Genomic DNA, 27,178 nt, shown 5'->3' with positions numbered 1-27,178 from the left:
TAACGCTCCTTTGACAACTTGTGTGTGTTAGTGCATTCGTGGTGATATAATCTAATTAGCTGGAGGGAAAGTAGCTATTTTGAGTTCTCTTATAAACCCAGAATTGCAGTGTAGAAGAGGAATTACTTATACAACGGAAACAGGATGTATGCATGTCAAATCTCTGCTTGGCTAAAATATAGATCAGTTTTTTGTTTGGGCTTATTGCAGTGTTGTTACATAAAGCTGTTTATCGGGGTTTAAAACTGAGCTGAGGGATTCCTGAGTTGAAATATGTTTGACTTAGTTTGTCACAGTTGTGTCTTTCAGATTTGACGTTTGGTTGTCTTGTTGAATCTGTCTTGCGGCTGCTGATCCTGTGAGGCGGATGGTAGGGAGCTGCAGCCTACCAAAAAGGGGGGAAGGTATTGTAGCAAGTCATTGGTTATAGGGTACCTGCATAATCCCCAGTGTACCCATAATAGCACTTGGGCCCTTCAAAACTGAAAGGTACAATTGTATGTCACATTCCAACAAAAATCTTGCTCCTTGTAAAGAAGTACAGACAGACCAAAGGTAAGGAAAAGGCAGGCAAGGGGCAGAAAGTGTGGGTCATTCCCGAGAGTGATCATGAAAACCATAGAAATGGTATAGAGAGCAGGTCATACAAGGAGAGGCTGAAAGACTTGCAACTCTTCAGCTTGGAGAAGAGAAGACTATAAGTATATTTGGGGCCTACATCAGGGCCTGGGGGAACATCTGTTCACCAAGGCATCCCAGGGGAGTACAAGAAACAATGGGCACAAACTGACTGACAATCGTTTCAGATTGGACATAAGGAAAAAATTCTTTGCAAGTCAAGTGTCAAGGGTTTGGAACACACTCCCCCCAGAGGTGGTACAGTCACTCACCCTGGCAATCTTCAGAAAGCGTCTTGACACTCACCTTGCTGGGGGTCCCAGCAGTCTTCCCTGCCCAAGAGCAGGGGGCTGGACCCGATGATCTGTAAGGTCCTTTCCAGCCCCTAACATGCATGAATCTATGAAACCTGTCTTCTCTAGTACACCTTCTGTCTGCACAGGCTCATTCTGTATAGGCTGCTCTTTAGTGCATCTTACCTAGGTTTGCCATTAAAAAAAAAAGTGAGAAGAGTCTTGGTTGTCTGATGTCCTAACGTCTGAAAGATTCTAGAGCCGCTTCCTGTGTGTTTAGGAAGGAGGAAGCAGGCATAGTTACTAGGGATGGTTTCATCACTAGGAGTGAGGAAACTAGCGTGCGACCGCTTCACCCTTTTTACTTGAGCTGCAGTTTTGCTCTCCTTGCCATCTGAATGCAGAGCAGAGAATGGCTCAGGAAATGTCTATATAGTGCAGTGTAGAGATGCCCCAAGCTAGGTGGTTCTGAGTACAGTAGGTCCCAGACTGGAAATGTGGTTATGCTAGGTAAAGGATGCACACAGTCCAACAAGCTCGGCCTCTGTACAGATGCAGTGAAGTTGCTGCCAGTTGAAGAGCAAGTGTATGTGTAACTAGTGTGGTACAGCTCTGCTTTCTCCATTATAGACATATCTTTAAAACCAGGGGGATTAGTGAGAGTGAGGTGCCTGTCCTTTGGGGAGAGGGGAGGGAATGCTAGAAAGCACACCCTTGCTTTGTTCATACTGGCAGTTTTGGAGATGTGTGTCTCCTGGCTGCAATTTTATTAATTCCATGTCCATCCTAACAGTATCTGGTGTTAGAAAAACTGCAGATCACTTGTAATCTAGTAAAACCCACAACGAGCACACTTCCTCTGTGGATTTCAGAGCAAGACTAAGGAACTTGCTCAAGACCACACAGGATACCAATGACAGAGCAAGGAATTTGACTCTGGGCTACCCATGTGCCTGACTAGGCTATTTACCATTGAGCCATCCCTCCTCCCCCTTGTGGCACTAACATTTGTGTTGCTCCACTAGTGTCAGCAGTAGAGGAAAGTGCAGCCCAGGCACAGGCATCCCTGTATTGTTTTGATCCGGTCTTGCCCTAGCACTGCCACTATTGCTAGTACCAGTGGGAGGACTTCAGAAAGCCCTCAGTACAAACAGATCCAGTGACTGAAAAAATGGAGAATGTTGTCTGTGGGAGGGGCTGGGGACAAGGATGTATAGCCAATTTAATGGGGCAGAGAAATAAGAACACTAGTGTGGGAAGGGAAGGGAGAAGCCTCACTTCCACCTCTCCAGGGCAAGGAGGTTGATGTGGCATCCTTTCTCTAAAGACACCATGATGGCGGAAGTGAAGAGGGTAACTTCAGGAAGGGATAGCCTGCTGGAAGAGGGGCTTTGTGCAAAGGTAAAAGACTGTGGGTGAAGAGAAGGAATTTTATTAATTCAGATAAGATCAACATCCAAACTTCTGGATGTTTGTTTAAAATTTCTGCAGCTCTGGCTTAAAACAATGATATTGTGAAACAAGTTAAAACAGAAGGAAGCCTTCTGAAGACTGGGAATCCCAGCTTATTTCATGTTTACAGCTCTTAACAACCAACTTCCTTTTTCTTCTGAAAGCTGTAGGCTAAACATTCAGGATGCTAATATGCTCCAGTTGCTTTTGCGGTCTGTCAGTTAACTCTAACCTCTTTAACCTATGCTGTTTTTGTCTTCTACCTCCTTCATGGTTTGTACAGTTTGGGGTCTCTGGATAGTCTACTCAGAGTGGCAGTGGGGTCAGTATTCACTGAAGTGTTTTTTGTTTTTCTTTAAATACTTTGTGATCTCTGCTAGACCATTTCATATTCTTACAGCAGAGACCCAGTCTGTGTCATTGAGTGGGTCTCCTTCACATCCCTCATTCTTCACACAGAGGCAACTAAGCAGTAATGTCTTGCTTTTGGTAGGGTTAGCTTTTGTTGAAGCACAGGTCAAATAATGGTAAAATTCATCTGTGAACTTGGAGAGAAAAGACTTCTTGATGAAAGGTGTGATACCGAGAAATAACAGTGAGTCGGTGAATTGTTTTCAGGTAGAACATGGTGCCATGTGGTGTGGTTTTGCCCAGTTTGCTACCAGTGTACCTGCAGAAGTCAATATTACATGGAGATTTGTTAACTGGCATTGGAGACTTGTCATAAAATAATGCAAACATTTGTAACTTTGAAAGTTTCCATTTAGTTTGCTTTATGCGGCTGGGTAAAGTTGCATCAAGTCAATTTACGGACATTGTAATACACTTCAAAATATTGCTCTGTTGCTCTTTTTTTAATCAAACTTATTGACCCCAGAACTTAAAATGAATCAACAATACAAGGCTTTTTGTTTTGGTATATGTGAAATTAAACCCTGTAACTGCATTTCAGATAGGATATTGGTAGCAGCAGTCAAGGTAGTGAGTCACCCCCCTCACCCACCCACTAATACCACAATGGAGTGTGACCTTCAAATCCTAATTAAGGTTAAGGATATTTAGGGTATTTCTTAACTAAATTAGTTCAAAGTGTTCTCCCAGCTGCCATGGCTACACTGCTTCTGATACTTAAGCCTAGTCCTCTAACTCTAGCTTGTGCCCTGCACTTCACTGTATTATACTGCACTGTACTTCAGCCTACCATCGAGATGTACCCATACTATATTGTACTTAATTTTGTCTTTCATAGTTACTTAGCCACATGTTAATGCAATTATTGATGCACTAAAACAAGGAGTAAGATATGTAATAACTTTATGGCTGGTTCCCATCATGTCTTAAATTGCACGGGGCCAGGAGTCAGCTGATTGGGCCTCCCTGCTTCAGGAGCACAATGGAGCCCTTGGCTCCGATGCACCCCTGAGGCCGGAAGTCCTGTTCAGCTGCCACTTCCAGTCTCTGGGGGTTAGGGGCTTTCATCCCTCCAGAGGCTGGGAGCAGCAGCTAATCACCCTGGGGTTCCTAGTCTCTGAGGTCCATCAGAGTCCTTGACCAGTCAGAGTCCTGGTGTGCTCCCAAGGCTGGGAGCAGGGGATCAGCTGACTGGCTTCCTGCTTGCTAGTGCAGGAGGAGCCCGGGATCATGATCTTGGGTTTCCCCTTTACCTGCAATGCGGCACAATTGGGATTGGATTCCCACTTCCACAGTCTTGTCTCCTGCCATGCACATGCATTGGATCCCATCGTGTCTCTAATTGAATGTCTGCCAGGGGCCTTGCCTTGTTTTTGCTAAGTGTTAGATCTGAGTGCAGTATTTATTCATTGGTAAGTCTTTGTGGCTTCACTTGCATTACAGTAAAGTAACTCATCTGCACCATTTTTTAAATAATCAGTATATGAAAAGTACATCTTGTTCCAGAATAGGAGTATGGTATAGAACAATTGTTGATAATGATCCTTCCATAAGCTCTGTTCAGAAAGGAACAAGAACTATTCAGAAAGATAGCCAGAGTGAGCCAGGTGCTTTGAGGAACAGGCTGAAAAGGAATGAACCAGAAGGCTAAGTGTGAGACATTTGTAGAGATGAAATCCCAGAAGAAAACTGGGAAAGAGATCAGGTTCACTGGCCACACAATGATTGCATAAAACCAGGCCAGTATGGGGCAATATATGCTCTACCCCTCACTGACTGAACCTCTTCTGGAAGATGATTTAATAGTGAATAGTTAGTGATCTATTTAGTTACACTTACTTAAAATAAACAACATATACCAACATTACTTTGAAAATCAGCTCCGTTTCAGAATAAATAAAACTACAAGGAAAAGGAATTCTGCAGAAAGAGAGCACTGCTCAGAGGTATCTTGTAATAAGACTCTGAAGTAACTCAAGAGTAACACACATCTCTGTTTCTGAATTTTGAATCTTCTGAATTCTTAGTGAATGCTTTTAATAATTGCTTTATACCACAATATTTAATCTTGTGGATAATTCCTGGTGATTTTTTGCTGCTTTTCTGGATGCTGCAGCAGTGCTTTCTTAAGCCTTGGCGAAATTGAATATTACTTGAATATTAAATTCCTAAATGTTGTAAAAGTGAGGTCTCAGCTTGTGTAAATTCTTATGGTCCCAGTGAAGTTAACAGGTCTAGAACAATATACGCCAGCTAAGTTTCTCTCTCTTTTCTGAAGTTTTGACCTTATTCTGAAACTTTCTGCAAATATTGATAGGATAATTTTAGTATTCTTTAGAGGCTTATCTAGTGCAAGTATTTCATACCCTATACATGAAAATGGCTGTCTAATATTCTGTGACTTTTCTATTCTCCATTTTACAGATTAGTTGAGAAATGTTTATGTGTGATCTTTTTGTTGTTCGCTCCTTCTGCCATATGCATTTGTGGCCTTTGTAAGATGCTGCCAGATTTCTCAGCTGCAAAACTTGGCTGTGCTACCCATGTAGCTGTGAGCTGATGTACTGGGTCAGTGGCCATAATGTTGCTTTAAAGCTTCCTATCTGACTTCTCTCCTGTATTACAAGCAGCAACTGGCCTGAAAACGAGTTTTCCCCTGGTAGCAGTGAGTAGGCACAGAAGCCTTTGGGGGGAGCAGGGCATACTTTATCCTGCTTAGTTTTCTATGCGTCAGTTTTTCATAATTTGGAATGAGCAGTAAAATGGTGATGTTAGTGTTAGATCTGCATGTGCTGCCAAGCAGCACTGTAGTTAATCTGCTTATCACCTGGATATAACATATGATAATTTTACAGAGTAATATATGGCTGAAGTGCCAGGGAGTCACTGGCGTAATAGAAAAACACTCTAATAGGGAAAAGTTAAGTATTGTAGCCAGTTTATCTCAGTCGAATTAATGCTTAAATGCATAAGGCACAGTTTGAATATTTTATCCAGTTCTTAATTGGCTATGGTTTGTTCTACACCATGAAGCATTTCCATCATGCTTGCCTTATCTGTGGGTATGTATGTATGTCTGCAATGTTCCTGGTATGGATGGAGCTACTCCACACAGACTGGTAGAAAACTGTTAGGGCTTGTGGTGTTTGAGGTGGTGGTATAGGTAACACAGAAGAAAATGTTTTTCTGTGTGTCCCCAGTATGAGTTTCTGTTTTAGCAGCGAAGAGTCCATAATGTAGACGAGCCCTGGTTTGGTCTAATTTTATTGGCTGAAGTCTAAATTGTCTTTGCATTGGTGTTAAGTGAAGGGATTCAGTGGAGTTGAACTCAACTCAAAACAACTATTCACCTTCCACCTTCCTCCCAGTTGATTTCAGTCACCTTGTTTAAATTGGGAAGAAAACTGACCAGCAGCTTACATTTCTGACTGACTATAAAATGCTGCTAGTCCACCCAAAATCTTGAGATGGTGAATGTTTAGAGACAAAAAGTCATTTGAATATTGCTCAAGCTGGAGAACAGAAAAATCAGTGAAGAAAACACTCTTGAAATAAAAAGGGCTTGGACATCAACTCTGAAGCATTTGTATTTCCTCTTTCTGGAATTCTGAATCTCTTGTGAGACCCTTGGGTTGTAATAGCAATTCCTAAAGCTGCAGAGCTATACTAATTTAACCCTCACTGCTTTCATTTTAAGTGCTTGTCTGCACACTGGTGGGAATAAAGTAATTCAGAATCCCTATACCATGTACACATTTGAGAACTGTATTGTTTTTAATGATTTCTAAACTGATATAGCTGTACACAAAGTGTAGATCAGCCCTTGAATTTATGTATGTTTCTTAGATGCTGAACTCCATCTAGTTTCAGGCCAAAAGTTGTTTTGTTTTAAAGGTTAGGACAAAATTTGAACAAGTTTAGTTATGAAGTTGTTAATTCACTTTTTTCTGTATTTAAAAATTAGGTTTCCTTATGTAATTACTCAAAATTATTGGTTTTTGCCTGGGTGTTTAGTCCTCAGTAATGACATATGCCTTTGGTAGAGCGTGAAAAGATTTTGGCTAAAATGAGAAATGTTTTACAAACATTTTTAAATACCAGCCCTTTTTTAGATGCTCATCTTTGCCAACAGGTCTTCCAATAGCTGTACCCCTCTCTACAGAAAGGAAAAAGGACATGAATGAGAATCAACATGAAACTGATGGGGGGGGGGGCGGGAAACGTTTTTAGGAAGGCCTCCAAACCAGTTCTAGCCAGTAGAGGCTCCAGTTCTTATTAAGTTTAAGCAGCAATAAGATTTTTTCCTTCTCCTTGTGCATCAGGGCAAAAGAAGGAGCAGCTAACTAAATTCATAAGAACTTTACTTCAGGGCTTTGAGTTCAAGCAGTTGAATTACATTCAGAAAACAAAGCATCTAGACCCCTAGACACTGCCATGATCTGCCACCTGTCATAACCATTATGGTTTCTGGCCACATATCCACATGTGCTTTCTCCCTTCACCACCTGCTTTCCTTTCCTGTTATATCTAGCTCCAGCCAAGATTGGAACAGGGTGCTCTGGGCTGTTTGACCATAAGCCTTAGGCTGATCCTACATCCCTTCACAACTCCTTAATCAGCCCATGACCTACCTAGCAGCATCTCCAAAGTCCAGGAGAGAGAGGGTGCCATCTTCCTGTTGGGACCCTATTTTTAGAAATGGGGAAATAATTGTCCCTCAAAAATGGCTGGACAGACTTTCCTCAGGCTTACAAACTTATATTTAGCAGAGGCTCAAATGAAAGCACACAGGTTCCAGCAGATAAATTCAAGTACATGAAAATGAGGCTTTAAAATGGAAGTGCCATTTCAGTTTAGAGAGTTAAAGCTGTGATGCATAAGACAGGGCATTATGTAATACTACATTAGCAAGCACTATAATAGTCACTCCCTCTATAGTTTTGTTAATTTCTCCCAAATCTTCTAATTTCCACTATTCTGTTTTTTCCCAGGTGAATGGAAAAGGTTCATTATGGTGTGTTGATCCAGAATATAAGCCCAATCTTATACAAGCGCTGAAAAAACAACCTTTTCCCTCAGCACTTGCATTTTATACCCCACCTGCATCACCACCAAGGTAGGTCAGTTTTCTTTTACAGGTACAGAACTGAATTGTGCTAATATTTACAATGGATGAAATTTGGAAGAAAAGTTTGGAAACCTGTAACAAAAGAAATGACTATTTAGAAAAAAAACTGAGGGGAAATTTGCCCATGTTCGTTCTTTTCTTAGTAGAGGAAGGACTAGAATGGAGGCAAAAGGTTGAGAGAGAGAGAGCATACTGTGTGGAAGAGGTGAATGGGTGAAAGAGTGATCTCCAGTCTCATCCAACAGTGCTGCAGAGAGGGAGTTGAATAGGCAATGTGAGAACATAAATTAAAACCCCTTACTTGAAAATCTTTCTTTTTTCTTCTGTTTCAATTTGTAATGGGCAAGGTCTGGAAAAAGTAAAGGAAATCATTAGCAAAAAGGCTGGGCTTGAAGTCTTGAATGTGGAAGAGGCTTAGAATTTCTTTAAGTCAGACAATACCACAAGTGAGGGGGAATTTATTTGAAGGGAAATGCTCTGGACCTAAATGGGTGAATAATCACATCAAGAAGAGTATCAAGAATAAGCAGGAAGCCTATAAGGAAAGAGGGAGGGGGAAGAGACTGATTTATCAGAGAGCTACGTCTTTCTTTGATAATCAAAGTTGAACAAAGTTGGACCTTGCAAAGAAAATTAAAAGAATTAGCAAATGCGTCTTTATCTTTATAAACAAAGAAGAGGAAAGAAGTGCAGCCATTATGCTGGGAATGGGAATTAAAAGTATTCCACCTATAGCCTGAAACCCAAACCAGTACTTTGTAATCCTTTTTAGTAAGGATAACATTGAACCTGGGAACAAAGACAGTATGGTTTGGAGGGGACTGAGAACATGGAAAAGGAAATTTCCACATTTCAGGTGGAAGCAAAACTGTGCTCTCAATGTTTTCATATTGGGAAGACCAAAAAATCCCATCCAAGAATTATCAAAGAACTGGAACATGAAATCTTAAATTTGGCAGCAAGGATTTTTAATGGTTATCAAGTCAGATGGAATACTGTATATACAAACCTATATGTACCTATATGTAAGAAAAGGTGATAGAAGTAGTTTAAGGTGACTGCATGCCTGGTTAATCTGGCTTTAATAGTGCGCGAGATTTTGGAACAGATTTAGAAAGAAAGACATTAACTATGTAGAAGTCAATGTAAAACCTGATAAAATGCAACATGAGTTTGGAAAAGATAGATTGTTTCAGAGTGACTTGATATCTTTCTTGGATAAGGTAACAAGTTAGCTAGACAAGGAAGATGTGGTCAGTTTCCTCTATTTGGATTTCTGTAGAGCACTTGATATGGTGCCACATGCAAAGCTACTAGTGAGGACTATGATTAATACAAGAATTGTAGGATGGATGAGGAACTGGCTAAGGGAGAGATGACCAAAATGAATCCTGTGGGGCTGAATAGAGGTTATTAATGGAATTCCACAATGTTTGAGATTTGATCTTATTTAATTGTGTCATTTTTGGCCTTGCCATGAAAGGGGGTGGACTGATAAAAATTCCAGATGATGCTGAGTTGACAGGTATAGTAGGCATGGTAGAGGATGGTAGTGTCCTAAAGCGAGTATTGGACAACCTTGAGGACCTGACTAACAAATTCACACACAGCAAGGTTGTACTGTTGGAAACTAAGAATAAGAATTTTGCTATAAACTTAAGGGCTCAGCTTTTACAAGCTGGGATGGAGAAGAAAGTAGCCTTTAATCAATTCATACACCTAGCAATGAGCTAGCAATGTGGTACAGCCTTTAAGAAGGCAGCTGTGATTCTGCAATCACTGTTGGTGAATTGTTTTCAATTCTAAGTATTATGTTCTTAAGTAGAGTAAGTATTATGCCACAGTAAAAGGTTCTGCTAAGATTTTGGTTACAGTTCCTTGCACCCATGTTCAAGAAAGATGAATTCAGATGCGAGTCGGGGCAGAGAAGGGGCTCTGCAGTGTCAAGGGAATTGAGAAACCTACCTTTTGAGATGAGACTGTAAGATCTTGACTTGTTCAGCTTGGCAAAATAATGGTTGAGAATGGTCAGGCCTGCTCTGCTGAAGGACAAGTGTAATAACAGTAGGTAAACACAATATTAAAAATATTAGACTGGAGTTTGAAAGACCTATCAGAGGAATGAGATTTGGAAGAGGTTTCCAATAGTAGGGGGGGAGGGACAAAAAACTGAAGTGATTTCAGGATGGAGCATGGTAAGTTTGTGTTGTGGTTGCTTATAATAGAAGAGGTCTGGAAGATATCTCCTGGGTCATTGAAACCAGTCCTGTTCCTTATGTATTTCTCCATGCTTGAGAAATGTTTGTATGTTCTGGCTCTTCAATTTTTAAAAGTTTTTTATTTTTCAAATTTCCAAAGCATTTTGTTTTGAAAAAACATATCATCTCAATTTAGATGGTTATGTAACTATTGAAAAAAGAGAAAATAATTGGCTTTACTACTACTTTCTGATAAAAATGTTATTAGGACTTCTGCAAATCCCTGTCTGGTATTTTACTTTCAAACAAGATTGCCACAGTGACCCTTAGATTTGCACCCCTTACGCAAGACTGAAATACATGGCAGAGAATAAAAAGATTTGCACAGCTTGGTCCCTTTATAATTGGGTTTTGTATCCCATTATTTTCAAAAGTGGTCTCTAACTTTCTTGTTATGCTAAGCTGCGTGTTATCTTTGATTTGAAAGGACCAGGCATAAGGTTGTGAAGCTATTGTATGGCACTTGATATGCGTATTTGGCACCTTGGGGTATTCCAAACTTGCTAAATATTATAAATTTTAATATCTTCTCCAAAACATCTAATTTCTAAGTACCCTTCATGTAACGTATAACTACATTTATTTAGGAAATAATTGTTTTGGGGCACAAAATGAATATATGATTGAATATTTAAAGTGAAAATACAGCATCATAATATGGTTAATAGCCCTTTCAGGCTTTGTGTTGTGGAAATTATGGTTATTGAAATTAATAACAATATATTTTAGAAAGTAATGTGTTTTACTAGAGCTAGTATTTTTTGCAAAAGGGATATGCAGATAACACACAAGTGTAGTCTTTGCAGAGCCAGATCCTAGATTTTTAGACCTCTTGGCTAGGCATAGACGCTCAGAAAGCCCAAGGCTGAATTGATTCAATCTTTGCAAGTTTCTTTAAACTGCTTAGATTGAACTGGTAAGAAAAGTGAATTCATGTTTGCTTTTCAAAAGTGAAAGGGAGCCAGACCCCTGCAGTGGCCCATACCAGGAAGCAGGGAGCACTAGAACTCACCCCCCAGCCTGGCAGCCAGTGGGGAAATGAGTGATTTCCCCAGGCAAACCTCATCTTTAGCCTTCAGTCCACAAAAGAGGGGTTGTGGGGGGGGGGAATGCTTCCCCACCAGACCTCTGGCCAGGGTCTTCCTAGCACTGGGGAAGGGGGAGGAGGGAAACGCAACCAAGGGGTGTTTTTCCCTCTCTCTCTCTCTCTCTCCCTGTGCCCAAAGCTGGTTCCCCTAGCCATGCCTCCTCCTTAGTTTGGGCAGGCTGAGAGATGGACCTGGGGGGAAATCTGTCCCTCCTCTCCCCCCCCCCCAGGCCCTAGCTAGGGTCTCCCCAACACAGGAGGAAGGGGGGAAGCACCTAGTAGGGCACCTCTGCCCCTCTCTTCTCAGTCTGGGCTGGTTCAGAGGGGCAGGGCGGGGGGGGGAACCCTCCCCTCAACCTGGCACTAGACCCCCAGCTGGCGTCTCCCTGGTGCTGGGAAAGGTGGGAGGGGGGAACCCCAAGTGGGGCAGTTCTCCTCCCCACTATACCCAGAGCCAGGAGCTGGGCTGATCACCTGGCCATTCTTCCTCCTTGGCCAGCTGAGGGAGTGGGGCAGGGAGGAATGGCCCTCACCCAGCTCTGGATCCCAAGCTGGGCTGTGCCAGGTGCAGGGGTGGGAAGCCCTCAGTGGGACTATTTCCCCTGCAACTCCCTCCTCAGCTGGCCTATGGTGGGCGCATGGCTGGGTGATCAGCCTCCTTCCCAGCTGCAGAGAAGCCCGCAATGGGGGCTTTACTCCTGAGCCAGGAGTTGGCTGAATCACCTGACCACATCTCTTGCTCAGCCAGCAGGCCAGATAATGAGGGAATGGAAGGAAAAAACAGCCCCAACTGAGGGCTTCCCACCCCCTGTGCCAGGCTCAGCCCAGCTTGGGGTCCAAACCCAGGCTGGGGGGGGAGGGGGCGGGTGCATTTTCCCCACTCCCTCCTCAGTTGGCTTGCTGGCTGAGCAGGGAGCATGGCTGGGTGATCGGTTGGGCTCCCAGCTGTGGGGAAGCTTACAGTGGAGGCTTTACTCCCCTGCCTGAACTGGGAGCTGGCCCAATCACATGGCCACACCACCTGCTTGGCTGGCAGGCTGGCTGAAGAGGGAGTAGAGGGGAAACAGCCCTCCCCCAGCCCAGCTTTGGACCTCAGCTAGGCTGTACAGAGGGTGGGAAACCCATAATTCAGGCCCTTTCCCCCTCCCCACTCCCTCTTCAGCTGGCCCACTGGCTGGGGAGGGGGCACAGTTGGGAGATCAGGCCCTGGTTTCCAACTCAGGTGGGACTGCAGGCTTCCCTGCAGCCAGGAGCTGGGCCAGTCACCTGATGACATTTGCTCTATGGCCAGTAGGCTGGCTGAGAAGGGAGTGGGGAAGAAAAATGGCAGCCTTCTCCCCTTCCCTCTTCCATCCCCATTCCAGACCCCTGCTGCTGTTGCAGGAGCTGCTGTGTGAGCACAGCCCCTGGTGCCGCTGGTTTGCTGCAGCCAACTCAGGGTCAGAGCATCAGCTGCCCAGCACCTCCTGGGCAGAGCTGCAGCCTGGAGCCTCATCCCCACCCAGGAGCAGGGCTGGCAGCTGGGGTGGGACCAGCTCTTTTGCGTTGGAGCAGAGAGCACAGCCCAGCCCAGGGCTGCACAGCATGCTGGGATGCTGGGGGACTCTGATTTAACTTGAACCAGGAAAGGGTCTGGGACAGAAATTCCATAAACTTGTTTGACCCAAATTCATTAAACCTGATACTATATTCAACCAGATTTATCTTAAACCAGTTTGGGCCATTTTGAAACTGGTTTATGTGCACTGAACTTGTGTTCTGTTACAGGTTTAAACTAGTTTCTGATTACTTAACCCAGTTTGTGTGTAACTTCTGTCCCTAGCCCTAGTTGGTTGTAGCTTCCAGGTCTTCCAGTAGCTGTACCCCTCTCTGAAGACAGTAATTTATCACACATGCTAATTACAGCGCCTCATTTACTGCAATCAAGGTGAAATGCAGGCCCTACTGAAGCCAGTGACAGAATTCCCATTGACTTCAGTAAATCCAGAATTTTACCCTCAGTCTGTCATTGTTTTGTTACTATATTTTCTCACATACCACATCTCCAAATAAGAAATGCTCCTTGGTTTTGGAAGGCAGAACAAAGAGAAAATAAGATCTTTCCAGAGTCCTGGCTCACTTCAGAGAGAGCTCACTTCATGCAGCAGCTCACTCGACCTTAGCCAGCTCAATAACTGCTTTAGGCAGAAGCTGTAGTGTTAACCCCTCTCATAGTTACTGCCAAATTGGTAACAGATTTTTTTCAGATCAGCTAAAAGTTACTGCCAAGTGCCAACCTAGCAGTGGCTTTGAAATGGTTAGAACTAGAATCTACCGTTGCTGCTTCCTGGGCTGAAGAGAAGGAGCAGCTTTTATAGCACAGCTTCTAGGGCCATGCGAAGCTTTGGTTGCTGATTTGATTCAGAGGAGATTCGGCCCGATTTCAGTGGCCAATTCTCCAAATTGAATTGGGAGACCAATAAAAAGGTCTGAATTGATCCGAAGCCTCCGAATCAATTTGAAGATTTGGCCCATCCCTGCTCGCCACCGCAGGGAACAGGACCTGGACTCCGTGCCAGGTCCTATCCACTGCCTGCTCTCCCAGCCTGCCAACGGCTACCCTGCCTGGCCCCAGTGTCCTGGCACTTAAAAAAAAAAAAAAGAAGCCCCGTGCTCACCAGCTGCTGCAGCAGCTGTTGGGGCCTCTGGGGCCTCATGGCAGAGCCCCGCCATGCAGCGTGAGGCAGTGGGGATTGATTCCCTGCCTGGCAGGAACTGGTGAGTGCAGGGCTTCTTTTTTTTATTTTTTTTATTTTAAAGTACAGGGATGCTGGGGCCTGTGGGGCAGCCACTGATGGGCCTGGGAGAGTGGGCGGGGGATGGGGCCTGTTCCATTTGGCTGTGGCTGTATCTCCAAATCAGATTCGGCCAAATCGATTCAGGACAGTGATTCCAATCACTGAATCAAATCTCTGTCCCCCAAATCAGCCGAATCTGAATCCGAAGCAAATACTAGCCACTTCACACAGGCCTAATAGTTTCTATTGTGGTAAAGGAAACCATTCTCCCTGCATAAGATATGCAACCCAGTTTTGGAGGGCTGACTTTTTTGGGGGAAAAAAATGTATGTGAGTATATATGGAATTATTTGTTGTTGCTGTTTACTTTATTTTCTCAAGGTGCTGAACAGTTATGGTATTTTCCCCCTCCAATTTTAAGATTTTCTCTTTTCTTTTCTTTTCTTTTTTTTAAACTGCTGTTCTAAGGTCTATCCTCCAAGCGGAAAAATGGAGACTTTCTTCCTTTACTTTTTTGTTAGCCAAAACTTGCATCTTAATCCAGAAAATTTCAGGAAGCCCTGGATTATGGCACAAGTAAATACTATTCTAAAGCTTCAGTACAAGGAGAATAATCCAAACATTTAGCTTTCAGCAGTAGTGCAGCCAAGAAACAGTTTTTACGTAGTAGTAATTAACAAACACACACAACTGCAGCTCTGCTTAGCAAACAAACTGCATCTGTACAGTAGTGACAAGCAAAAAGGTGTACTTTATACTTTTTCAAAGGCTTTATTCTACATGTCAAAACAAGTAAGGAGGGAGACTGACTCTTGTTCCAGCTGGCATTTTGATTGCATTAGGAGGGATGGATCAGTACTCAGTCTTGATGTAAGTAGAACTGTCCACCTGCAGCTCCACAAAGGTCAAAATTTTTACCTTTTTAATTGTGGACAGCTTCTTACCTGCAGTAACTACTTCTAGGCACATTTCTTTTGGTGTAGTAACTGATTGTAATCACTGAGGTACTTTGTTCCAATCTAGTTTGTCATGCAAGTTGGTGGATGGCCACACTCATAGTACCCAGTTTCCTGTATGTGTATTATGCCTCTGGGCTATGGTGGGCAGCATGGCCCTGATTATGCAAATCCTCAAGCGCAGACCTATCTTTACTCACATGTTTAGTTTAACTGAAGTCAAAGTTGCATGTGGATTTTTGCCCAAATCCTGTTCTACCTCTAAACTGTCTAAAGCAGCACTTCTGCAGTTTTTAGTTATGCAAGTCACTCAGTGCAATACTGGCCCACTGTATTCAGTAGCCATGTGTTTAGCCAGTGCCTGGAGTCATTATGCATCTCCGTGTTGGCCTAAGCCACTAGTCTTGGGCTGCTACATCTGTTCAGAAATGATCCAGAGCTGTCACCTTACCCATCTAATTACCGTCTAAGCTCTGATATGGTCCAGTTCCACCTAGAAAGTGCTTAAACTCAGCCTAAGCCCCTGGTTCCTTGATGGAGAGACCATGCCAGGCAACTGTTTGAAGTCTATGTTATGTAGTATGGCAACAGTGGTAGCTATAGCAGTGGTGGGGGACTTGCCTAACTATTTTTCTCCTGGTAGCTACATGGTCAGGACACTTGCCCAGGAAGTGTGAGACTTGGGTTGTAAGATTCAGTCAGTTGCAATGGGTTTGATTGCACATCTCCCACTTCCAAGGGAAGTGCCCTGGGTCTGGGCTACACAGGGCATGTGACAACCTCCCCACGTCCCACTGAAGGTAGACCATTAGATGGAAAGGAATGTGAGAATCATGGGAGCATGAAAGCTGTTGCTTGACTGTAAACCCAGAAAAGAGAGCAGTCCTTTGAGAGAGAGAAAAAGAGAGAGGGAGCCCTGAGCTGTGTTCCCATTGCTGTTATGCATCTTGCACTATATAGTTGTTGGATAAAATGCATAAACAGCAGTGGAAACGGAGCCCAGGAGTCATTCCCTCCTCTTCTGTCTATTTTTGGCCCCAAGAATCTGGACTGCCCAGTGACCTGGCTTCAGTTGGAAGAATAGAGAGTCTCTCTACCCTGCTGGCCAGTAGTCTGGTGGGTTGGGCACTTGCTGGCAAAGGTGGAAGAATTAGTGGTGTTTCCTTAGCTTTTCCCTCATTTGAATGTATTTTTGTCTTTACGTAGTGTAAACATTCCTTCATTTAATGTGACTTATTTATTCATAGCATCAGTGTAAAATGATTTGTGCCCTTATTTTAACTCTTTTTTTCTTTCCTTTCAGTAGGCCATCATCTCCTCACTATTTAACCTCAGTACTTAAGCAGAACCATGGTCGATCTCTCAAAGGTAAATTTTTTCTGTGCTGTTATCTCCCAATTCATATACAACATAAATTACTGTCTGAACTGTGCAGATCAACCTGTTCTGAAAGTATCTTTATAATATTTGAGGAAGTCAGTTAATAATGTGCATTCTAGTTGTATTTGTGGGTTTCTTCTTACTCCCCCCCACCCCCTTTAAACCAGTCAGTTGGGTCCTGGGACATAAAGCAAGTTTGTATTTCAGTGTCCAACATCCTCTTCATTACTAGTATGGTACCTAACATGTATATTGTTTGCTTGTCCCAAACTCTGACCTATTTTAAAACTTGTATAATCTAGTAGGATATCCATTCAAAAGCTAAATCGTTCTTGATTTTGTTCTTAAATCCACCATTCCATTACAGGGGATTTCTCTTTTTCTCTCGCTCTTCCTCTCTCTCTGTGTTTATAAGTTTCGACTTTGTACTTTGCTGCAATTTATATGAACACGTAATTTGTATAGGGGCTGTTTTGCGGCTAGCATTACTGTCCCACCTCTAAGCTGTCCTAGGTGCTGTTTTATTGCCACTTTTATGACCATATTCCACAAAGCTTTACGCACTGAAGTTGCTTATCTGTGTGTGTGTCTTCTTTGTTCACCATAAGTGGGGGGATATTCTTCTCTATTGTGCCTTGACGTTTAATCTTCTTTGTGAGTTGTGCATAAAAGCTAAAGATTATATATAAAGTGATTTTTGCCAAAAGAACCATATGATGCACTCTGGCTCAGCACATCTTGCAGTGCCCAAGTTGTTACCTGTACTTCTTCAAAAAGAAATCCTAGGTTAACTCTTCCAGGAAGAGGTGCAGGATTACAAATTCATATTGTCTAGTAATGCGATGCATTAATGTTGTGGGGTCCAGATGTGACTCTCGCAGTTCTTGCAAAATGGAAATATATCAATAGAGCACCTGGTTCCTTTCCCACCCCCCTCCCAACCCCTTCCCTGTCCTAAGAACTTTTTGTTCACCTAGGATCCAGTTTCTTCTTCCTGCCTTTTTGTTCTTTGATGCCAACAAGGCAGTGGATGGGCATATGACAGTCAGTCTGCCATCTGAATTCCATCATTTGTGTAGGCCTGTATTAATGACACAGCAGGTGACAGTTTCTTTTCCCTGCTTGTCAAAGATCGTTTCCGTGAACCTTAAAAAAGGGACTGTCAGCCTTTCAAAAAGCCCTTTCTTTCCTTCTCCTTATTTTAAGGAGAGAATTTTCTGCCTTCAGATGAGGCTAAGTCTAATAGGAAGGATCCTGACAGTTTCTTTTTTTTTTTTTCCTGCTTGTGGCACAACTGTCTTTACAACTATAATGATATTCCTCTCTTTTTATACTTCTTTTCAGGCAGGTTATCCACTCATTGCATTGACAAATGGGTTTTTACCCTCACCCTGCAAAATCCACATGGTATTTTTTTGCTGCATTTTTGAGCCTGCTTCCAGTATTGGCTCTAAATATTACTGATGACTCTGTAGACTACACCGCTGTCTCATAACAAGATTATATCTCTGTTTTTTCTGAACTCAGTAATAAAATGGGGCACCATGGGAGCAGCCACTGACCAGGTCACTGCACGCACCCTCCCCTCCACCCAGTACCCCTCCCATCCCCCACAGGGCAGGTGACACTGCTCCTTGCCCACCCAAAGCCTCATAGGCAGTTTTGGTGAGCTGTTGCGGCGTGGGGGTAGTGCTGACCTGGCCTGTGGCAGCTCATCAAAAATCTCTATATGGCCCTCTAGCCTAAATAATTGTTCACCCCTGCACTAGAGGGTAGGGCTAGGATTCAAAGAGACCTCAACAAATTGGAGGATTGGACCAAAAGAAATCTCACGAGGTTCAATAAGGACAAGTGCGAAGGCCTGAACTTAGGATGGAACAACAGTCTGGGGACCAGCTGGCTAAGCAGCAGCTCTGCAAAAAAGGACCTGGGGGGGGTGGGAGTACAGTGGACAATGTGCTGAAGATGAGCCAGCAGTGTGTCCTTGTTGTGAAGACGGCTAATGGCATACTGGGCTGCATTAGTAGGAGCGTTGCCAGCAGATTGAGGAAAGTGATTATTCCCCTCTATTCAGCAGTAGTTAGACCACATCTGGAGTACTGTTTAGTATTGGGCCCCCCACTACTGAAAGGTTGTGGACAAATTGGAGAGTCCAATGGAGAGCAATGAAAATGGTTAGGGTTCTAGGGTACATGACTTGTGAGGAGATGCTGAGGGGACTGGGTTTATTTGTTCTGGAGAAGAGAAGACTGAGGGGGATTTAATAGTAGCCTTTAACTTCCTGAAGTGGTTGCAAAGAAGATGGAGCTAGACTGTTCTCAGTGGTGGCAGATGACAGAACAAGGAGCAACAGTTTCAAGTTGCAGCAAGGGAAGTTTAGGTTAGATATTAGGAAGAATTTTCTCACTAGGAGGGTAGTAAAACACTGGAACAGGTTACCTAGAGAGGTGGTCAACTGTCCATCCTTGGAGGTTTTTAAGATCTGGCTAGACAAAGCTTTGGCTGGGATGATCTAGTTGGGGGTGGTCCTGCCTTGAGCAGGGGGTTGGACCAGATGACCTCCTGAGGTCCCTTCCAATCCTAACTTTCTATGAATGAGAGAGATAATGGAGGTTCTTTTTAAGGTGTGTGCGCATCGGGAGTCCTAGTAGAAGCAGTCTTCCTACTGATCCTTAGTTACAAGTCTGACTACCTTGAATCTCCTACATTGTAGCATGTGTCTACTTGAAGCAATGTAGGTATAAAGTACACAAAGCCCCTTAGTAGCTTAGTACTTTGTAAATGAACGAAATACAATCTTTGATGGTAAAGTGTAGTATTGCTGTCATCTTACTGGTCACCATTTCCTTTGCCTAGCAAGTTCTCTCTCGTTTTCTTCTAGGTCTTGATAAATGCAGCATAAAAAAAGGCTGGAGGGGGGAGGTTGGCCATAGTCCTGTCTTGTAGATTTCCATTTCTGGTGTCCCACTACGAAAAATTTAGGCTTTAGGACACTATAGCCTTCCCTTTTAATGGTGGCGTCATTGATTCAAGTAAAATGATACATATCTCAACTGAGTTTCTCTCCATTTAAGTCCAAATATGGTGGGGGGAAGACTATGGATATCTTATTCTGTGCAGGGGTTCCAGAAATGTACAACCATGGTCAGGTGAAATACAATTTTGTTGGAGAACTCTTGTTGTGTGTGGCTGAGTGACAGTGATGAAGGCCAATACTAAGCCCTGTTCCACTGGAAATTTGCTGCCCCTGCCAAAAGGAGAAGCATCTGTAGAGGAGTATTCCTGGCAGCAATCTTCTGTAAAGGTGACTTAGGATGAATCTTAAACAGGCTATCTGTCTGCCAAGAAAATAAGATGGTATTTTTTGTGGCCGTATAGGTAGAGATTTTAGTGCTCTCTTAGAAGTCCAGTATGAGGTAGGATTGAATGGGAATTCAGCATCGTTTGTCATCAAAGGGCACTTCCTGGCCTGTCTGCTGATCCGCTCTTGAATCTTTTCTTCACGCTTGCCCTGAGACTAACAGGATGGCTATGTCTGCTTGAGTAAACATAAGATGCTAAAGGCTTTAGATGGAACAGGATTCTGTATCTCTCACTTTCTTTTATGGCTGCTCTCTTCTCTGATGTCAGTGTTGAGTTTGCCGGGCAGATTCTGGCTATTCCAATTAAAGACAGCAATAGAACCAAAAGTAGGAATTTCTTTGTGTTAATTTCAATTTTCACATCTCCCTGTACCTTTCTATTAGAGGCAAGCCATTAGTATGCCATGAGTCAATGGGAACAGCTGTTCTTGAGAAATGAAGACTTTCTTTTAATGTATCCTTTAGGACTGTGCAAAACAGCACTGTTCTGATTCAACTTCCGTTTCGACTATTTGACAGAACAGTGTTTCATGTACAGTTTCATTTTATTTTGAAAGCACCATTCCATTTCGTTTTGTCCTTGGCACCGGTCCCAACCAACAGCACCCACTCCTCTCATCTGGCAGACAGATTGGGTGCTTGCCTGCACCCCCAGGAGGGCTGTGGGGATTGTGTCAGAGTCCTCCTGGGGGTGTGGGCCTCTGATCTGCTTGCCATATGACAGATTGGTTGATGCAGCCTGTACCCAGCACTGAGAAGATCGGTGCTGCCGCTGGCCCCAGGCGGCAGCACCCGTCTCCTGTCACCCGGCAAGCAGATTGGGGGCACACACCGCTGGGAGGACTTCAGCCTAGCCCCCGCAGCCCTCCTGGGGGTGCTGGCATGTCCCAGATCTGTCTGCTAGCTGATAGGAGCCAAGTGCTGCTGCCTGGGGCCAGTGGCAGCCAGGGCTATCCCTGGGGGGGTGCAAATTGGGGCAACTGCCCCAGGCCCCACACTTTGGTGGGCCCCATGGAGCTGGGCAGGATAGCCACGATGACTCTGCACTGCCACTGGCTTCGTGTCTGGCCAATTGCTACCCCCCACTGCTGCTGCCACCACCTCAGCAGCCATCAGCAGCGGCTTCTTTGCATCCAGGGTGCACAGGATTGGGGTGGGGCCAGGTCCCCGCATGAACTGATTTGCCCCAGGCCCTGCACCCTCCTTGGGTCAAGGGTGTGGGGCCTGAAGCAGGGACCTGCCACCGCCATGATCCTGTGCGCCCTGGTTGCAAAGAAACCACCGCTGCCGCCTCCATTGGTGGCAGCGGCAGGGGGTATAGCGAGCGGCCAGACGAAGCTAGCAGTGTTGCAGAGTTGCCACAGCCACTCCACCCAGCTCTGCAGCGCCCCCCAAAGTGCAGGGGCAGGGGTGGTTGCCCTGATTCGCCCCCCCCTTCCCCACCCCCCTCCAGGGACGGCCCTGGCTGCCACTGGCCCCAGGCAGCAGCACTTGGCTCCTGTCAGCCGGCAGGCAGATCTGGGGCTTGCCCGCACCCCTGGGAGGGCTGTGGAGGCTGTGCCGGAGTCCTCCCAGCAGTGCATGCCCCTGATCTGCTTGCTGGGTGACAGGAACCGGGTGCTACTGCCTGGGGCCAGCGGCAGCACCGATATTCCTGGCACTGGGTGCGGGCTGCACCCAGTGCCAGTCTCATCTGGCAGGCAGATCAGGGGGCCTGTACTCCCAGGAGGACTCTGGTACAGTCCCCGCAGTCTGCCTTGGGGGTGCATGCAAACCCTCAATCTGCCTGTCAGATGACAGGAGGTGGGTGCTGCCGGCTGGGACTGGCACTGAAGCCAGTAAGCCTTGGTTTCAAAACTTGAAATGTTTTGAGTTCCCTTGTTTCATTTCAAAGCTGTTTTGAAGTTTTTTTGCTTCATTTCAGTTTTGCTGTTTCAAGCTTGAAATGCTTAGAAATGAAATGCTGGGCGAAATTTTGCACAACCCTAGTATCCTTTAGCCATTCTGCTGAGAGAGTATAAATGTGACAATGCGTAGTGTAGTGAGAGGGAGCAATCTGGAATAAAGCCAAAGTACACTAATGATTATCTGCAGTACTGTCTGCCTCTCTAGGGACTGTTTCCGTCAGTTCTGTTCTGCACTGGTGTGCTGAAGATACAGAAACCTGGTTCAGAGGTATCAATTTTGTTTTGCGTCAATGTTTAGAACACCTTGTCATTTAACAAGGTAGCATTTATGTACCAACATCATAGTTAAAATAATAAACTGTAAGTGAAATTTCTCAACATTTTACTTCCTGATCAAGATAATAGGGCAAAAATAACAGTTAGCAACATTTTTGCTAGTTGGATACAAATGATTTGTAAACTTGATTGTAGTGTTGGTGCCAATAAAAATCTGGAAAGAATAAGAATAAAAATCTCATGAGTGAAGTGGGACAGACTATAAAGGATGTTCTTCTCACATTCTGATCTTTTAACAGTGTGGAAAGTATACATTCCATAGATAGTGCTGAAAACAAAACCCAGTATTCCTCTCCTTTCTTCAAATCCTATTCAGTTGGCTTCTCAGTGGTCTTCTGTGCCTCCAAGTACATTTTAAAAGGAAAACTCAATAAATGCATAGACAAACTAGTAATTAGCCAAGTTAGGATATTAAAAGTGATTACACACCTTGTCGCGGGTAGGTGTTGTAAGGCTTTGGGGACTTCTTCATCGGTGCCTTGTCCCCCAGAGACGTCAGAGTGAAACCTTAATCTGATGCCACCTAGATGGTCTGGGCGCTTACCCTTTTTCTTGCCTGTCATGTCTTCGGTATTATTTGTTGGGGAGGCAGTTCCCTGTTGGGACCTGGAGGGGTCTTCATGGAGCTCCAAACCTCCCCTTTACCCCACCCTTACCGTGTCTTTGGCCTGGGTTGATGCTGCTCCCTGCATATCTTCCCCACACTGCCCCCCTTGCAAGGGCTGGATCTTCTGGGCTGTGAACCTTCAGAGTTTCAACCTCGGTCTTCGGGCTGGTTTTCCTCTCTTCACAAAAATAAACTTGCCCCTGCTAGGGTCATCTGTAACGCAACTGAAAATGCCGGTGCCTGCCGGTGGAGCTCCTGAGATTGTCTGTCTGTCTGTCTGTCTGTCTGTCTGTCTGTCTGTCTGTCTGTCTGTCTGTCTGTCTGTCTGTCCCACCCCCCGGGGGGTGGGGCTTATTTGTCCTTTCCCCTCTAACTGGTGGAGATATGGGGGGTGCCCTTGTGCCCCACCCCTACCAGTTCTTCTGGTGTCCCTGCCTGGGGACCCGGCTGACCTGAGGTCCTGTCATCCTGGTCTGTCTCTCGCTGGCATCATTCCTCTCCCCCTTTAGGGGGCTTGTGGTTCCCTGTGCTCTGTCCCATCCAGAGCCATCCGAGGATGGTTGAGGGCTTGAGGGTCTACCCTCAGCCACGGTTCTGGAGCTCCTAGCCAGAGCCCTGCCAGTGTCCAGCGGCATCCCACCTGATCACTGCCTCTCTGCAGGCTCCTCCTGCCGATCCCCAAGTCTGCCTCCTGCCTCGCTGGTCGTGGTCTCTCGGTAGACGACTGACCCCTTGTCTGGGGAGCTGGGGCTGGAGCTGGAGCCTCCAAGCTCTGGAGTTGCGTCTCCTGGCTGGTGTTCCGCCCCTCTCTCCCTGGCTCACCGCCCACTGTCTCCCCAGCCACCTTTTGAGCAGCCTGTGTGGCTCATAAACCACGCTCCCCAGCTCTCCAATACACAGGCTCAGGCAGCTGCAAAACTGCCAAGCCTGCACCTCTTCCTGTGTCCGACTTCCAGTCTCCTCCTCGCTGCTGCCCGTCTCTGCTCCTGTGGTGAGTGACAGGGCATTCCGATTAGGGGTCCAGGCCACGCTCGGGGGACTCCTGTCTCCCCTCTCACACACCTCTTAAATTAAGCTAATTTTTCCCAGTCAAGGAAAAAATTGACCTGATGGGATTTAAGACCATTCAAATGACAACTCAGTAGTTTCTTTTAGTTTCTTTTCATTTTGGGAGAGGGGTTTGCCGGGGTGGGGAATCTATGAAGTGATTCCCACATAGGCAGTTATTTTGTAATAGCATGGCTGTGAACAAAACGAGAGCCATCTAAGGTAGTGCATGCCACTAATTTATACTTCAACTGCTGGTAACAGTGGGGAAAATGCTGCTAGTCAAGCCTTTTTCAACTTCCCTTACCCTATTCAGCAGGATTGTAGGGTACAGGTTGTTAATAACCTGTTCTACCCCTTGCACTGTCCTAAGCATGTTCTTTTTTTCCATCACGCGTCATGTATACTTACTGTCCCACTCTGTGGTCTTCTCTGAGACACAGAGGCTCCTTTATGGAAACCTCTTGCCTTTTAAGATGCATTGTTCCTTTACCCAGTAATTGTGTACACCTCTCTTCTTTTTTGTCTGATCAGTCCTCTAGTAAGCCAGTGCTGTAGTCCAGGGTGCAGAGTTTTATAGGATCAGTCTCTTGATCTTCTGAAGACATTATAGAAGGCTTTGAACTTATTTATGGCCTCTTCATATTTAAACTTCTACTTTTGTGTTTAATAGAGTAGAATGAATAAAAATCGAAGAAAGGAAGTCGCATATGGAAAAATATAAATAAAGAACAAGGTGAACAAAAAGATCATGGAACATTGTATCTATTTTTATGTGCTATTCCTTAGAAAGTTAGTTTATCATCAGAATAGAAAGGTGTGCTCAGTATCAGTGTATAAATAGTTCTAGTAGAGAGCCTAATAGCTGTGTCACTGCTACCACAGAGCCAAATACGAATCCATCTGATTCTGTTCTGATTTTAGTTAATAACTTTTGTTGTAGTAGAGGCCTGTCTGTTTTCCTCCTTGGGCTCTTCAAATAACCAATAAATCAGTGCTGCAGTTCCAAGGTATAGAATTTCTTAGAGCAGCATTTTGAAATGACTAAAAGCACTACTGTTCATCTGTATCTTCAGGTCTTCAACTGCCCATTTATTATTTATACCTTTGTGCATCTTGGATCAAACAGTTTTATCCATTCTTTTTCTTTTGGCTTCTTTGTCTATCTCTGTTATTCCATTTGACTTATTGGTTTGTGTGAAAAAGTGCATGGAGTACTTTTTAGTGCTGTTCTATGACAATGCTGTTCATGCGTGCTGAATTAGTTCTGCATTTATGTAATGCATCAGCTTGACAAACTTACATATTTATAGAATGAAATCCAAGGCTGCTTAGGAAGAGCTCGGCTCTGGTGTATGTCTAATCTTTTTCTTTTTATTGTTACTTGTATATGAGAAGGCTTTCCTGTTATGCTTATCTACAATGGCCACTGCTCTTTGAATGCTTGTGGTGAAGTACATTAGAAACCAGACAAGCCTTTCAAATTTAGTTGTCACTACCAATGTACATTAAATTAATTGTCCTGCAACAGGAGCCCTAATAGTCACATTCTTGCTCTATAGCGTATTAATTTTGGCCATATAGTAGTAATATATGCTCCGTATTCTTGGACACATGAACCATCATGATACTAGAGGCAACTACAAGTGCATGCTATTGTTTCTGAGTAGGACAGCCTTTTCTGACTTCCCTAAAATGGAATCTAACTTTCTGCTTCCTCTTCTTTATAGAATCTGACATTGATGCTGCTACTGCCATGATGCTGTTAAATACTTCCATTGAACAAGGGATGTTGGACTGTAAGCATAAACAGTTTTATCTTTTGTTTTGTCCTTAGCTGGTAGTTGAAGACTTAGCCAAAAATTTTAGCAGCAAAGTATTCTTTAGCTTATGAGTAGCTGGAAGGAAATAGTGTACCAAATTGGCTTATGCAGCCTCTTCTGCCACCACGCTCCTGTTTTTCTACAGGTCAACCTTTCTGCTGTTTTTAACTAACTTAATATTTTTCTCTCCCTACATATATAGACACCTAATTGCAGACTGGTTGTCTACCACTATTTTTGTTCAGATTTGCTGAATCTGCAAGTTTTCCAGTGCTCAGTATGGCTGCTTATAGACATGAATAAAAACCAAACAAACAGTGTTTTAGTTACAGTTTGGTGCACCCCTGCGCCGAGTGCAGTGCATGTCCAAAAGAGGAATCATGTCCGTTTGACCAAACTCACTCAGTGTCTCTATAGCTTGCGCACTTCAGCAGGGCTTATTGGGACATTATCTAATAGCTGGTTCAATCAGCTATTAGGTAAAAATGCCAAAAAGCCCTGTTGTGCACATGCTGGATAAGCAGAGTCAAACTGACATGATTGTGCTTCCTGTAAAGTGCTGTGCTTTGTTTCTGTTTGTTTAGTTTCTGGGGAGGGTTTCCCACGTCTGTCGATGCCCTACATGTCCAGTGATGTATACCTATTGCCTCCTGTAGAAATGATGTATTCATACAGTTTATCTCTGTCAGATTATATACCAAGGTGGAATGGTTCTGTTTCAGCTGTTTTGCTTACTGATAGATCTGTGCTTTCAATAATAGGTGAGAATCCCCAGCCACTGAAGACAGCCAAGAAAAGGAGTTATGGTAGTGCATTTAATCCTCACAGTTCAATGAGTCTGCAAGAAAATGATTCTGCAGCCACCAATATTGATCCAAAGAAGGATCACAATTACAGTGTTAGCAGTGTGGCTTCACAGCGCTGTGCATCTAGATCCAGCGTGTCTTCCTTGTCCTCAGTTGATGAGGTATATGAATTCATCTCCAAGACCAGCCATGCAGGAAGTGACAGCAGTGAAGGATTTCACAGTGAAGTGGATACAGACGTTGACTATGAAGATGACCCGCTTGGAGACAGTGGCTATGCATCACAACCTTGTGTAAATACCTCTGACAGGGTTCTCAAGGAGTTATGTCAAGAAATAGATGAGGAGCTGAAAGAGGCAGCTGGCTCTCTGCTCCACCTGGCTGGAATCCACACATGTTTGGGTTCCTTAATAAGTACTGCAAAGGCCCACAGTAAGAAGCAGAGGAAAAAATAGTTATACCTGGTAGTGTGAATATATACTTATATTTTTTTTAAGTGTGGCAATACTCTTCTACTTTTACCCTTCACAAGGGAGATCAAAGCCATAAGAGGACTTGTTTGCTTTTTATTTTTGGCGCTAATTATAGCTTGGCCTTTTTGTTTTTAAATCATTGGCTAGAAGATTTTATTTAATCATTTCAGATTAGAGGAGATGCCTGACTGGGGAAAACCCAATGGTATCCTTCTTAATGGTGATTGATTTGAATATTTGATTACTTCCTGAGAGATGAATTGGTTCAGATGCACATTATGAATAATTTTGCTCTGTACTAACCCTCCACACACACTCAAGGGGAAATAGCACCCAGGGTCGAGGGAAGACAGCTTTTCCATCTCTTCCCATAATACAAATAACTTTTACTGGTGAGACGGGTGAAAAGCTGCCATTTTGTGTGTGTGTGTGTGTGTGTGTGTGTGTGTGTGTGTGT

The 27,178-nt window shown here is 44.2% G+C and overlaps 1 protein-coding gene across 2 annotated transcripts in view; it reads left to right on the top strand.

Moving 5' to 3' along the window:
• The window catches only part of FOXN2 (forkhead box N2), a 45,636-nt gene extending 18,464 nt beyond the window's left edge, over nt 1-27,172 (top strand). The window contains exons 2-5 of one of the 2 annotated variants that reach the window (XM_019516304.1): nt 7,766-7,890; nt 16,287-16,348; nt 25,350-25,418; nt 26,204-27,172. In XM_019516304.1, coding sequence (XP_019371849.1) covers nt 7,766-7,890; nt 16,287-16,348; nt 25,350-25,418; nt 26,204-26,703 — 756 coding nt within the window. In that variant the 3' untranslated portion in view covers nt 26,704-27,172. Of the gene's footprint in view, nt 1-7,765; nt 7,891-16,283; nt 16,349-25,349; nt 25,419-26,203 lie in introns of both variants that reach the window. The other variant, XM_019516303.1, reaches the window with a different exon arrangement.
• Nucleotides 27,173-27,178: the final 6 nt, after the last annotated feature.

This window comes from Gavialis gangeticus, unplaced genomic scaffold (genome assembly GCF_001723915.1).
Source record: "Gavialis gangeticus isolate Ggan-Ray unplaced genomic scaffold, GavGan_comp1, whole genome shotgun sequence".
Classification (NCBI taxonomy): Eukaryota; Metazoa; Chordata; order Crocodylia; family Gavialidae; genus Gavialis; species Gavialis gangeticus.
The sequence above is the reverse complement of the archived record's forward strand: the minus strand, read 5'-3'. Positions and strand labels throughout refer to the sequence as shown.